Source organism: Setaria viridis, chromosome 3, assembly GCF_005286985.2.
Source record: "Setaria viridis chromosome 3, Setaria_viridis_v4.0, whole genome shotgun sequence".
In the NCBI taxonomy this organism is placed as follows: domain Eukaryota; kingdom Viridiplantae; phylum Streptophyta; class Magnoliopsida; order Poales; family Poaceae; genus Setaria; species Setaria viridis.
In genome coordinates, this window is record NC_048265.2 from 17,794,801 (window position 1) to 17,808,693 (window position 13,893).

Consider the following 13,893-nt stretch of genomic DNA (forward strand, 5'->3'; position numbering starts at 1 on the left):
CCACATAGGCTCGAACGTCACTCTGAAAGGCGACGAGGCTTCTCAGTACTGCCCCTGCAGTGAGTCAAGGCTAGGCCCAACGCTCCATGCTGTCTAGGAGCCCCAGCCTCCACCTCTCCGCAGGTTGTCAGAGAGATCTGCAGGGGTAACCAGTTCCTCATCTGACACAGCGCAGAACTTTTCATGCAAGTGGGACCATGAGCATGTAAAAAGCACTTGTGCAGGAGCTTTAAGGTTTGAACATATAGCTGCCTAGTAAGGTCGTGTTAGGTTCCTTTAGTCCATGGACTAATACTTTAGTCCCACTCCTGTTTGGTTACATGGACTAAAATGTATTAAAGTCCATAAATACTGTTAAGCAAAGATCCTTTTACCCTTCTTCCCTACCCTTTTACCCTTCTTCCCTACCTCTGGTACCCCTATGCCATCTCGCACATGGGATCATCCTCCGCTCGTACTGCAATAGACTCCACTCCATCCCTATGCCGGCCTCGTGCCCCTCCCCTTGCTCCTGCCCGCACCGGCCTCCTCGCCAGACGGCCGCTCATCCCGATGAAAACAGCACCCCGCGACCCCGGCAGTCTGTGGCCGCCACGCCCGTGCGTCCGTCTGTGGCCAGTCAAGCGCTGTCGTCACTTGGGTTTGCGCTGGGACGCAGGCAAGCGGGGCCAGCCTCGCGCCCCTGCTCGCACCGGCCTCCTCACCCGACGGTCATTCATGCCGATGGCAACGGCACCCCGCGGCCTCGGTAGTCCGCGGGAGGCGACGGTGGCGGGTGATGACGGTGGCGGGCGGGAGGGCGGCGGCAGGCGGGAGGGCGGCAGGGGCTGGGAGGGAGGGCGGCGGGCGGGAGGGACGACAGCGGTGCGAGGGATGGCGACGGGCGACGACGGCGGCGGGCGGGAGGGAGGCCGGGTGGGAGGGAGGTGGCGGGCGGGAGGGAGCTGGGTGGGAGGGAGGGCAGTAAATGAAGGGTAGGGGTCTCCCAACACCCTTTAGTCCACTTTTGTGGACTTTTGTGGACTAAAGGACTAAAGGCTTGAGTCCTACTTTTAGTCCAAGTGTTTGGGTGTTTAGTCCCACTAAATTGCACATTTTAGTCCATGGTGGGAACCAAACACCCCCTTAATCCACAAAACTGGATTAAAGTGGACTAAAGGGTGTTGGGGACACCCTACCCCTCATTTACTGCCCTCCCTCCCACCCGCTGCCGTCACCGCCTGCCGCCGTCCCTCCCGCCGCCCGTTGCCTCCCTCCCACCCGGCCTCCCTCCCACCTGCCGCCGTCCCTCCCACTGCTTCCCTCCTGCCTGCTGCTGTAGCCGCCCGCCGCCCTCCCTCCCAGCCCCCGCTGCCGTCGCCGCCCGCCACCATCGCCTCCCGTGCACTACCGGGGCCGCGGGTGCCGGGGCCGTCGGGGATGAAGGGTCGTCGGGTGAGGAGGCTGGCTCCGCTTGTCTATGTCTCGGTGCAAACCCAGGTGACGACGACGCTTGACTGGCTGCGAACAGACGCGCGGGCGTGGAGGCCGCAAACTGCTGGGGCCACGGGGTGCCGTTGCCGCCGGGATGAGCGGCCGTCTGGCGACGAGGCCGGCGCGGGCAGGAGTGAGGGCAGGGGTGCGAGGTCGGCACGGGGATTGCGGTATGGGCGGAGGAGGATCCCATGCGCGAGATGGCACAGGGGTACCAGGGGTAGGGAAGAAGGGTAAAGGGGTAGGGAAGAAGGGTAAAAGGGTTTTTGTTCAACAACATTTATGGACTACATTTATGGATTTTAGTCTATTTTAGTCTATGTAACCAAACAGGGGTGGAACTAAAGGAACCAAACAGGATCAAAGGACTAAAGGCTTTAGTCCTACTTTTTAGTCCAAGTGTTTGGGTGTTTAGTCCAACTAAAATACACATTTTAGTCCAAATTTTAGTCCATGGTGGGAACCAAACACCCCCTAACTTTTATACGAGACCACAACTCTTGGTAGCGTGCGTTGGGCTTGCTCTTACGTGTGAGCATCTCAACTGGAGAGGGAAGATCTGTTTCCCTCCAAGGAGAGGTGGGAGAAGCAGAAGTGGTACAGGGGCAACCACGGAAGCAAGTCAGAGGCCCGGAGCACACTCAGAAATGGCAACAATACAATGACAACACAATCAAGGCACGGCTACTAAAGTCAAAAGTTAGATCATTTTGTTGGATACTACTCCGTAGAAAGGCGCCAGGGTCATGTTTAGTTCACTCCAAAATCCTAACTTTGTCACTATGCAAAAAGAAGATTCCCCATCACATCAAACTTGCGGTACATGCATGGAGTACTGAATGTAGATGAAATCAAAAACTAATTGCACAGTTTTATTGTACTTTGCGAGACGAATCTTTTGAGCCTAATTAGTCAATATTTTAACAATAATTCACAAATACAAACGAAACGTTACAATGTTGCTACAATAATTTTAGTTGCCTAAAGTTGGGCAACTAAACAAGGCCCAGGATTGCTACCTTGATAAGAAATGTGATCAACGATGCACATATCTGATTTCATTGACCTCGTGGATCGGTGCTACCCAACCTTTAATTAGCCCCCTGTTTAAAGCCAAACGCAATCAAATCTGTATCCTCCCGCGGAAAAGCTCACGAAAGCACCCCCTGGACGGCCGATTCCTCGAACACCTTTGCTTGTCGATGCCATGGGGGCGCCGTCCCCCGCGGTTTGGCGGCTGGAGGACGCGGTCATCGCGAGGCTCCGTGCCTGCGCCACGTTCCGGGACGTCCTCCGCGCGCACGGCCACGCCGTGCGGCTGTGCCTCTCCCAGAGCAGCTACGTCGCCACCCAGATCGTCCACCTCTGCAACGCCCACGGCCGCGCCGAGCACGCCGCGCGGGTTTTCGCCCAGGTCCCCGATCCGAACCTCCACCTCCACAACGCCATGATCAAGGCCTACGCGCAGAACCACCTCCACCGCGACGCGGTCGAGGTCTACGTCCGCATGCTCAGGTGCCTCCCGCTCCCTTCGAGCGGGGGATTCTCCGGCGGCGACCGGTTCACGTACCCGTTCCTGCTCAAGGCCTGCGGCGGCCTGGCGGCGGTCGAGCTGGGAAGACAGGTGCACGCGCACGTGGTGAGGTCTGGGTGCGAGGCACACGACATCGTGCGGAACTCCATGATCGAGATGTACACGCGATGCGGCGACCTGTCGCTCGCGCGCAAGGTGTTTGATGAAATGCGGAACAAGGATGCGGTGTCCTGGAACACGCTCATCTCGGCGCACGCGAGGCTGGGGCAGATGAGGAGGGCGCGGGCGTTATTCGATTCAATGCCAGACAAGACGGTGGTTTCCTGGACGGCGTTGGTGTCCGGGTACACAGCAGTGGGCGACTTCGCCGGCGCAGTCGAGGTGTTCAGGCTGATGCAGATGGAAGGCTTCGAGCCAGACGACGTCAGCATCGTCGCGGTGCTGCCGGCCTGCGCCCAACTGGGGGCCCTGGAGCTAGGCCGGTGGATATACGCTTACTGCAACAAGCACGACATGCTGCGCAAGACATACATCTGCAACGCGCTGATGGAGATGTACGCCAAGTGCGGGTGCATCGACCAAGCGCTGCAGCTGTTCGACGGCATGCCCGAGAAGGACGTCATCTCGTGGAGCACGGCGATCGGCGGCCTCGCGGCGCACGGGAGGGCGCGCGAGGCGGTCTGGTTGTTCGAGGCCATGGACAGAGAAGAAAGGGTGAGGCCGAACGGCGTCACGTTCGTGGGGCTCTTGTCCGCCTGCTCCCACGCGGGGCTCCTGGACGAAGGCCTGCGGTACTTCGACCGCATGAAGGAAGCCTACGGCGTCGAACCCGGCGTCGAGCACTACGGCTGCCTCGTCGACCTCCTCGGCCGGTCAGGGCGAATCCAGCGCGCTCTGGAGACCGTACGAGGCATGCCGGTTCCCGCCGACGCTAAGATATGGGGGTCGCTGCTCAGCGCGTGCCGCAGCCACGGCGACGTGGACACGGCCGTGGTGGCGGCCGAGCGCCTGGTCGAGCTGGAGTCGGGCGACGTGGGCAACCTCGTGATGCTCGCCAACGTGTATGCCTCGGCGGGGCGGTGGGACGACGTGGCGAGCACGCGGAAGGAGATAAGGAGCCGGAGCACGAGGAAGACGCCTGGGTGTAGCATGATCGAGGTGGACAACGTGGTGCGGGAGTTCGTCGCTGGGGAGGACCTGGGGCCTGAGCTGGGAGGCCTTGCTGCCGTGCTGGATATGCTGGCCTCGGAGCTTGCGGACGATGATGAAGAACTCATTGATTCAGATTGCTGGGTTAATGCAAACGTTTTTGCTAGTGACTGATTACTGTTAATCGGTCACGCAGATATCTTGCAAGAGCAAAATCAGAGATAAGCAGGCTCATTCCAGCAAGCAATGATTTTGGCTTGTCAGATTTTGGTCAGCGTAGCACTTTGATGCCAAGGGACTCTCTTCTGTAAAATCAGCATACAAGGTGGCACTGGCAAACAGAGATGCAAGTGATGCTAGCTGTGATGCCTCCGGATCTGATGTCCTCCGGCTCCAGGAGGAGTGAGTTTGAGTGGCACAAGATTTGGCAACTAAAAGTCCCCAACAAAGTTAAGACGTTTATATGGAGATTGGCCCATAATAGTCTCCAGGTGAGAAGGAAAATGTGGCAAGGCGTCGGTTTTACTGGACACTATATGTCCAGTAAGGTTGTAAGACTAGATGAGGATTGTAGGCATCTCTTTTTAAAGTGCAAGTACATCAAACAATGTTGGCGCCTATTGGCCTCATATCAGAATTTAGCCGGAAGAGGAAGCCTTCGAGCAAAGAAAGGAAGAGTTGGTGAAGTCAGAGTTCCTTCCCTAGATTCATGGAAGGACTTTTTTTAAAAAAAGGTTTCAAATTGATCGAGAAATGAATGATGAGTTGTTTAAGTTCCTGCTGAATCCACCCGCGGATTCAATAGGCAGCCGCACCGCCGGCGGGCGAGACAGCAGACAGGAGCCGCGGGAAACCCCCCAGGCACAGACACGTCGGACTCCACGCAGACCGACATGGCCGGGACGAGCCACTAAACCGTTGACAAGTCACCGCCGAACTGGCCGCCGCCCCGGCCACGTGCGCCCCCGCCGTGCGCCGGCGAGTCGCGGTTAGTGGCTGGGGCCCGGGATCCAAGAGTGCTGGCTCCCCACGGGCTCTTCTGGTCGCGGGATGATGGAACCGATTGGCTGCGGGCTCCGGAGATTGGCCCTTGCGAGTTGGTGCAAGCTCCCGTCGCTGTAGGCACATTCGGAAATGGGGGCGTAGATTTGGCCCTGGAAATTCTAGTTTAAGCGGGGTCGCTTTGCGGATATGCTCGCTGTTCTATCATGCGTCCGTGGTGATCGACGACACTTCACACTCGTTTAACTTTTTCTCTTTCAGTTTGCAGTTGCAGGCTTGCAGCTGCAGGCAAATTAAGTCCTCATTTCTCGGATTTCAGATTGATCAGCCATGATTCAGTTTGGCACTTGTGTTCCTGAGCGAACTGTGCTCGCGTAGTTTTTGGGTTGTTCTCTTCCATCAGATGGTCCGACGGAGCTGAGATTGAGGGATCCTGGAATTCTCTGCTTCTGCCTGACTCTTTCCATGATCCACGATCACCTTGGACCTTGGTTCGCCGGCCAGTTTCTGCACCTTTACGTGCGTCTGTTCCCTTCTCTTTTGTGCGTCTTATCTTGCGCAGACTTACAGCAGCACAGCATTAAGCCCATCTCTAATTTGCAGCTTGCCGACTGATCAATCACGCCAAAGATAGCGACTTCAGTCTCAGATATCTGGAATAGTTTATCGCCTCCCTGTGTAGCACGAACCCACATCGCAGCCTCAACCCTCACGCTGTATATATACGCCTCTGCCCGCGCATTCCCGCGTCCCATAAGTTCAGAACTCTCGCACTACACGCACTTCTTGGAGAGTCCGACCCGGCCATGGATGCCCGGATGCACTACTCCAGGCCGCTCCTCCTGCAGCTGCAGCAGGGGCCGGCCGTGAGCCCGGCTCCCGCCCCCGCTACGACGGCCGGCGCCGTTCCGGACGCTCTATCGGTTCCGGCGCCGGCCGACGCCTTCACCTTCCTCAACGCCAACGCGATCCTCATCCTCGCGCTCCTCGTCTGCGGCCTCGTCGTGGCGCTCGCGCTCCACGTCGTGCTCACGTGCGCGCTCCGCGTCACGCGCCGCGCGTGCCGCCACAGCGGAGCCGCCGACGGCGACGCCCCGCAGCAGGGCCCCGGGAACGGCACGGGAGGAGGAGGAGGCGCGGGGCAGCAGGCGGCGGCGGCGAGGCACGGCGGGAAGCCGCGGCGGCTGACGAAGCTGGTGCAGGCGCTGCCGTGCCTGGCGTACTCGTCGGGTCTGGAGCTGGCCGGGTCGTCACGGTCGGAGTGTGCCATCTGCCTCGCGGCGTTCGCGCGCGGGGAGGCCGTGCGCGTGCTGCCGCGCTGCAACCACGGGTTCCACGCGCGCTGCATTGACCGGTGGCTCGCGTCGCGCCCGACGTGCCCCACCTGCAGGCAGGCGCCGTTCGCCCAGACCACCGCGCTCCTGCAGCCGGACGGCTCCGGGCAGGCGCCGGCCGCCGTGCCGTTGGTGCGCGTGGTCATAGTAGGCGACCGCGTGGCCCGCCTTGTGGAGTCGTAGCACTTCGCGCGGTCGGCCGGTCTTTAGAGTGTTTGTACATTTGCAATGTGCTAGAGCCTAGCGGACGAAGCACTTTGGACGCGTTATGTTTACTGGGGAATATGGGATACTGCGCCTAATGGTGTTCACTGTTCATTTCCCTAGCTTTGGTTCTGTCTCCGTTTGTCTTTTAAACGTCTTGTGAAAGTCGTTCTGGTACTATGAATGTTGCATACAGGAAACGCTGGCACCAAGCTGAGCATGAGCCTGCGAGCTAATGGTTCATGGTTAAGCATACTGTCAGTCTGACAAACCTGTTTAAGGGTTACGTTTGCGCGTTGGGTGTTGGTCTATATCTTAAACATGTTCTCTTTTATATTGAAGTTGCACAAACAGTGGCATAACTGGTCTCTGGAATCTCCTTGACGTGTTTGCTCAGACGAGGAGATTGTTGATACGAATGGCCACTGGAATCTTGTTGATATGATATGCTATAGCGTCCTACAAAGAGCAGACGTTATTATTACAAAGCCAACCTGCTAACCAGCAGAAGAATATCTCACTGGACGAGCAGCATAGGTCAGTTCAAGCTGAACTAAGTTGAGCCCATAACAACAGAACGAGGTCGGCCCAACAGTCCGTGACGTCCTTCCAAAACTCACCAGATTCAGCGGACTGGGCAGAAAATTCAGTGAGCACAACTGAAGCTCATTTCTTTATCAGGTCGTTCTCCCAACCTCCGGGCCGTGTGCTTAACACAGCTTCAGGATAACGGACCATGGTTCGAATTAAAGCTACTCAATTTTGCGTCGTAGATTTGTTTTCGATTATGGTTGTAATGACCATGCGGTGTAACGTTGCCTTCCCATCAGAATATTTAATCAATTGGAGTCCAGCCATCATAGATATTTCTCCTGCAAATAGGAATGAAAATCCTACCCCCGGGGTGCCACACCCAAAAGTTGTGGGTGCAAAATTCCCCGCGCTTATGGACACTAGTTCTAATCCTCCAGCAGATACCCGACTTGCAACAACGGAATCCATCAATTCTAATGGCAGTCTAGCTCAAAGGTGAATGTACGGGTGCAAAACTCCACCTATAAGTGCAGGTGTAGAATTTTCACCCGTTAGACAATGTGTTGATTTTTACTCTGCCCGTGCTGATCTGTTGCAATCCCTACCTGTAGACCCTGTGTTTGTGATACATCGTAGTTGTTCGTTAGTTCCTACAATATTATGTGTGTCCACGAGCAGAGCCAAACCTACGATAGGGGAGGCTTATCTCCCTTCTTCTTACTCTACTTTTTTACATTTTCTTCCTCCTCTTCTTCCATAGCTATAATTTTTAGAAAGGGTTCCATGAGCTACGGTGGTCGGGGGAGGGGAGCTGGAGTGTAAAACCTCGGGTGTTTAGCATATCATTATGTATTAATCTTCATCATCACATGAGCATAAGCATCTTCATATGATTGTTTGAGGGGAGAAAAATTACACGAAGATTTTTCTGCCCTTGGGAATAGTGCGGGCATACCAATGTACTATGTACATAAAGAAATAACAGGAACAAGGACTTTATTAATCTTTACAGAAAAATAAATACAAGTCCCTATGCGCTCCATAGTCTGCTCACAGCGATCTTGTCTTGGGCGATATAGTTTTCTGGTTCCTAGGGCCTCAGAAGGCTCCTAGTTAATCACCTCCGCAAGTCTTGCTTGACGAAGTACCTTCGATTCCGCTGCTATGGTCGTCATTTTCAGTCTGCGCTTCACGTTCTTCATGCATGTGTGGTGTTGATGTGGGTGTGGTGCCGACGTCATCCATAGCCTTGTCAGTCCATGAGCCTGTGTAGTGTAGCTGGGACATCAGCTCTACCTACCCGCGTCGTCCATCCTCATCGGTGTCGTACGACGCGTGGTAGTTGTAGTAGTGGTTGGTCGGGGATGCATGGGTCAGTGTAACTAGAGCCGAGTGGACGTCAAGACAGGGTTGATCGTCGAGGTGGCGATGGCCTCCGGGCGTCTTGGCAGAAACACAGGAAGCCACGAACTCCAGGATGGGCTCCCTTGCTTGCTTTCTAATTGGCTCATTGGTGCACATGCATGCGCACACACACACGCGGTTTTAAGTACGTGTTGACCGGATTAACCATTAAGAAGATGGTTACGGACTTAAGCCGATTTAATTGGGACGGTTCTGCCACATTTAATTGGAACGGTTCTGCCACATGGAGCCCCTACCAAATCCGCTCATGTATGCATGAGCTGCCTTCGCTCTCTTTTCCTTTTGAAAAGTCTGAAGGATGCTCGGATGATATGGTTTGGGGATAGTTGGTTTCGCTGGTAAGGGATGGCAGCTTGGTTTCTCAAAGTCGGTGAGGAGTGTGGACTGGTGAAGCAAGACAGCTATGGCGCTGCTGCCCGAAGATGATGGAGGACGTCTAGTAGGTAGTGTCGGGCGGGTGCAACTATGACAATGATGGGAAGGGCAATAAGGAGATTGCTGCAAGTGCAATAGAGTATCTAAGAGGGGATCAAGCTGGCGGTCCGTCTACGTTGGGCTAAATCAAGACCATACGTGACGTCATGGTAGGACATGATCAATGGGGTACAGATGAGAAAGGTTGGTATTAGAGTCGACTTGTGCTTAAGGTAGAAGGAGAAGGATGGATGTTTGACCTTCATCCAAAGGCGTAAATAATCAGGCGCTACAAATAACCCTAAAACCCTGTAGAGACACTTCCGTACTCTCTTAGGCCTCCTTCAGTGATGCTAACTCAATTAGCTAATGGGTATGTCACATCATATTATCAATATATCATACATGTATCCTTAAATTATATGAAGCTAACGCATGAGGCTATATAGATATAAGAGTTAGTGTTTGACTCTAATTGTTACAATATCTGTCTTTTCACTATCTTTTAGTCCTTATGAAGCTAACTCATGAGGCTATATAGATATAAGAGTTAGTGTTTGTTTGACTCTAATTGTTACAAGATCTATCTTTTCACTATCTTTTAGTCCTATGAGCTAGTATCACGAGAGAACCAAGTTAGAACACAACATGAGCTCATTTCGTCGGGCCATCCGCTGAATGGCGTGAAGAAAGAAAAATTGGGAATAATTAACAGTGCGGCCAGCATCAGCCGGCAGCGATGCGTCAGTAGCCGGCGGTCGCCAGGCGCCGGCGTCGAGGGGCCTACAGAGCAGCCAAATTCTCCGCTGGCACCGACGTGGTAGCACCGCTTTGGCCACCGAAAGTTTTGTTGCGACGGCGACGGCTAGGCCGGCCCGGCGTAGCCTTTCGGGCCCTTTTGTGTGCCGTCCCCCGGTACCAGCAGGCAGCAGGCCGGACGGGTCCCAGGAACAGTCGAACAGAGACGAGTCCCGCACGTCTCAAGCTTTGGGGTACGCTCGGGACGTGTCGATCGAGAACGACACGTGCTGATTCCTTCGCGTTACGTGGAATACAAGCGGCTCAGGGGAGCAAAAGGTTCGGGACGAGCCCCCCGCGGTCCGCGTCGCGCACGCAGGCACGCCGCCCCCGGCCGTTTTCTACGGGCGGGGGCAGGGGCAGCACACCCTTCCTTTTCTCTTCGAGGAGAGGACGGCGGAGGCGTGTAGTATAAACCCCAAGCTCCGCCCGTCACGCCGCCCATCCGTGCGTTTTCCTTCCTTTTCTCTTGCCTTGCTTGCTCCCGAGGCTTTGCGTCATCATTTCCTCGCCGATCGGGTTCTCCAGAGTTCAGAGTCCGGACAGGACGAGCCGCCGTCCGCCGAGGCGATCGCCACTCCTCTTTGAACAGGTGATTCTCCTCCCCTCATCTCTCTGGTCCAAACCCTTTGCTGAATTGTAGTACTTCTCCTCCCATAGATCGCTTCACCAGGTTCCGATTTGCGGTCTCTTGTGAATTTTTTTGTGGTTTCCGCGTCCAGCGGTGCTGTTTTCTCGTGGTTTATTTGGTGCGCGGTCGATCCCTTCGCAGGGCAAAGAAATTCGCTGGATGTTTAGTTGATGCGCTATCCTGCTGCGTGGTATAGCCTGTAGTAGAATTGTGCTATGGCGCTGTCACTATCGAAATATTAGGTCCACCCGTGTGCCAGTGGTGAGCTCCTAACGGACGTTTTAGCAGAAAAAACAAGAAGCTGTGAATTAACCTGAAATCGTAGAAACTGCTGCTGTGAGCCTTTCGGTTCCACGCTGATCTGTAGTTGCCAGGGCCCAGGGGGTGGTACTTAGTGTATCAGTGTGCAGTAATGACTTGATGAATGCATACACATAGCAGCAGTAAAGGCTAAATTATGTAGACACAATGTTTTCGCTATTTTGACAAATATCTCCCAAATGAGTTCTTTGTTTATTGCGAATCCATATGTGATGAATAATGATATCTGCTTTATTTTATAAAACCGAGATCACTGGGGAGCAGAATTTTTTCTATTAAGTCCACCTGTGTGACAGTGGTGAGCTAGTAATAAACTTTTTAGCAGAAAATAAAGAACCTGGGAAATTAACCTCAAATCATAGAAACTGCTGCTGTGATCCTTTCGGTTTCCAGCTGTGCAGTAATGATTTGATGAATACATACATATAGGAATAGTAAGGCCAAATTGTGTAGATAAATTTTTGCTGTTCGGACAAATCTCTCCAAGAGTAGTTCTCCGTTCCTCAAGAAAACCTTGTGTGATGAATGATGATATCTGCTTTATTTTAGAAAACTATCAGTTGAGAGCAGAGTTTGTCTGATCCAATGTACGCGAATATACACATGGCACAAGCAAAGGAAAAATAATTGTTGATTTTTTTAACCATGAAAAGAAGGGGTATTTGATTCCCGGTCCAGGCAACATAACTAGTATTGAAAATTCTGCATTTTTCTCTGAATGTGTACTGAACATTGATCTCTGTTACAGAAAACTCGAAAATGGCTGACGAGGATATTCAGCCTATTGTGTGCGACAATGGCACTGGAATGGTCAAGGTTATTATCCCGCGCAAAGAAGTTTTCAATAGAGCTATTCTAATCCCATCAACTAATTGATGATCAACTCTTGATATTAACAGGCAGGTTTTGCCGGTGATGATGCACCAAGAGCCGTCTTCCCAAGCATTGTGGGAAGGCCACGCCATACTGGTGTCATGGTTGGCATGGGCCAGAAGGATGCTTATGTGGGCGATGAAGCTCAGGCAAAGAGAGGTATCCTGACACTGAAGTACCCAATTGAGCACGGCATCGTCAACAACTGGGATGACATGGAGAAGATTTGGCATCACACCTTCTACAACGAGCTCCGTGTTGCGCCTGAAGATCACCCTGTATTGCTGACTGAGGCCCCTCTCAACCCCAAGGCCAACAGAGAGAAGATGACACAGATCATGTTTGAGACCTTTGAATGCCCGGCAATGTATGTTGCCATCCAGGCCGTTCTTTCCTTGTACGCTAGTGGGCGGACAACCGGTAAGATTGCTGTTACCATGGAAATGGGAATATTTACTACAAAGATCATAAGGTAGGAGTAGAACTGACACCATTTCTCTCTGTGTGTGCAGGTATCGTGCTGGACTCTGGTGATGGTGTGAGCCATACCGTTCCAATCTATGAAGGATACACACTTCCTCATGCTATTCTTCGTTTGGACCTTGCCGGCCGTGATCTCACCGATCATCTAATGAAGATCCTCACAGAGAGAGGGTACTCCCTCACGACAAGTGCAGAGCGTGAAATTGTCAGGGACATTAAAGAGAAACTCGCGTACGTTGCCCTTGATTACGAGCAGGAGCTGGAAACTGCCAGGAGCAGCTCCTCTGTTGAGAAGAGCTACGAGATGCCTGATGGACAGGTTATCACCATTGGATCAGAAAGGTTCAGGTGCCCTGAGGTGCTCTTCCAGCCATCTCTTGTTGGCATGGAATCTCCTGGCATACATGAAGCTACATACAACTCCATCATGAAGTGTGATGTTGATATCAGGAAGGATTTGTATGGTAACGTTGTGCTCAGTGGAGGATCTACTATGTTCCCTGGGATTGCTGATCGTATGAGCAAGGAGATCACGTCCCTGGCTCCTAGCAGCATGAAGGTTAAAGTGATTGCACCACCAGAAAGGAAATACAGTGTTTGGATTGGTGGTTCTATACTGGCCTCTCTCAGCACTTTTCAGCAGGTACATACTGTTAGGCACCATATCCATCAAGTGCATACTAACATACTTGTACGTTGCTGCAAGATTTTCATTTGTTCATTTACATACATATTTGCATGGTATATATGATTTCCTCAAAAGTTGTAGATGATAGATGTGCTCACCCTGGGTATTTTAGATGTTGCTCTGACCTAGGTTAGTCAGAAGTGGTGAAGCGCCACCTGAGTAGAAACTATCAATATTCTAGGAGTTGAACATGGCTACTGCCCACTGCTAGGGCCTGATTTAGCGATAGACATAAGCGGAAAGTGGAATATCAACTATAATTTTATTAGAACACAATTAAATATTGTGATAGCGCGCTATACAATTTTCTTGCAGTGTTTAACTCTCTCTGCACTTCAAATTGGCTCTGACTCTGGGTAGTTGTTTGGCAGATGTGGATCGCCAAGGCAGAGTATGACGAAACCGGTCCCGGCATTGTCCACATGAAGTGCTTCTAAGTTTCTGAGTGAAATTTGACGTCCAAGAGGTTGCCGGCTTGTCAGTCCGTTGCCTCGAAGCAATACAGAAAGGGCAGAGGCAGAGTATAAGTGGACAGAAATACAGTAGCCGTGTACCTAGGTCGTGATAATGAATTAAGCATCAACACATTATATTCTGTGGTGTTTCATGCCGTTTGGAGTGGATTGTTCGTGTATTTGGTGTACTGTTTAGTTCGCGGTTTATTGGTTCCGGCTGATGCCTATGTGGCTATGCGAGCCTAAGATAATAATACAGGATGAAGCAAACCTGTGCCTTTTCTCTCGTTCCTTTTCCCGGAAGACCCTCGTTGTGCCCTTTTTGTTGCCGTGCAGTCTCATGTCTATGTGTCGAAATTTCACCCAGATGCTGCATCAGATGTCAATATGTCATCATCAGTAGTCTGTTCATTGCAAAACGGTCCCTCCCCACAGGAATGGGGAAATCAAAGCGAGACATTCTTGTACTGCTGGGCCAGAAGCTGTGAACCAACAGTATCCAGCCCACAGCCCACGCCCGCACGGCAGTGTGGGGCCCTCGACTCCCGTCGCGCAACCGCAACCAATCAAAACGC

The 13,893-nt window shown here is 52.8% G+C and overlaps 3 protein-coding genes across 3 annotated transcripts; all 3 read left to right on the forward strand.

Moving 5' to 3' along the window:
• The first annotated feature begins 2,510 nt into the window (after positions 1 to 2,510).
• LOC117850605 (pentatricopeptide repeat-containing protein At2g20540) lies at positions 2,511 to 4,804 on the forward strand. Its single transcript, XM_034732465.2, has one exon. The coding sequence runs from the start codon at positions 2,681 to 2,683 to the stop codon at positions 4,328 to 4,330; it is 1,650 nt and encodes a 549-aa protein (XP_034588356.1). The 5' UTR covers positions 2,511 to 2,680; the 3' UTR covers positions 4,331 to 4,804.
• Positions 4,805 to 4,955: 151 nt separating this feature from the next.
• Positions 4,956 to 7,032, forward strand: LOC117850412 (RING-H2 finger protein ATL8). Its single transcript, XM_034732239.2, has one exon. The coding sequence runs from the start codon at positions 5,965 to 5,967 to the stop codon at positions 6,673 to 6,675; it is 711 nt and encodes a 236-aa protein (XP_034588130.1). The 5' UTR covers positions 4,956 to 5,964; the 3' UTR covers positions 6,676 to 7,032.
• Positions 7,033 to 10,154: 3,122 nt separating this feature from the next.
• Positions 10,155 to 13,604, forward strand: LOC117849640 (actin-1). The gene is made up of 5 exons (XM_034731257.2): positions 10,155 to 10,459; positions 11,568 to 11,635; positions 11,719 to 12,112; positions 12,205 to 12,818; positions 13,235 to 13,604. Exons 2-5 carry the CDS (start codon positions 11,579 to 11,581, stop codon positions 13,298 to 13,300), a joined length of 1,131 nt encoding a protein of 376 aa, XP_034587148.1. The 5' UTR covers positions 10,155 to 10,459; positions 11,568 to 11,578; the 3' UTR covers positions 13,301 to 13,604.
• The last annotated feature ends 289 nt before the right edge of the window (positions 13,605 to 13,893 follow it).

Bases quoted from the DNA above. Each gene is read 5' to 3' on its own strand.
- LOC117850412 (XM_034732239.2), top strand. From the start codon at position 5,965: ATGGATGCCCGGATGCACTACTCCAGGCCGCTCCTCCTGCAGCTGCAG.
- LOC117850605 (XM_034732465.2), top strand. From the start codon at position 2,681: ATGGGGGCGCCGTCCCCCGCGGTTTGGCGGCTGGAGGACGCGGTCATC.
- LOC117849640 (XM_034731257.2), top strand. From the start codon at position 11,579: ATGGCTGACGAGGATATTCAGCCTATTGTGTGCGACAATGGCACTGGA. The intron at 12,113-12,204 runs GTAAGATTGCTG...CTGTGTGTGCAG, and splicing joins CGCTAGTGGGCGGACAACCG to GTATCGTGCTGGACTCTGGT. The intron at 12,819-13,234 runs GTACATACTGTT...GTTGTTTGGCAG, and splicing joins CTCTCAGCACTTTTCAGCAG to ATGTGGATCGCCAAGGCAGA.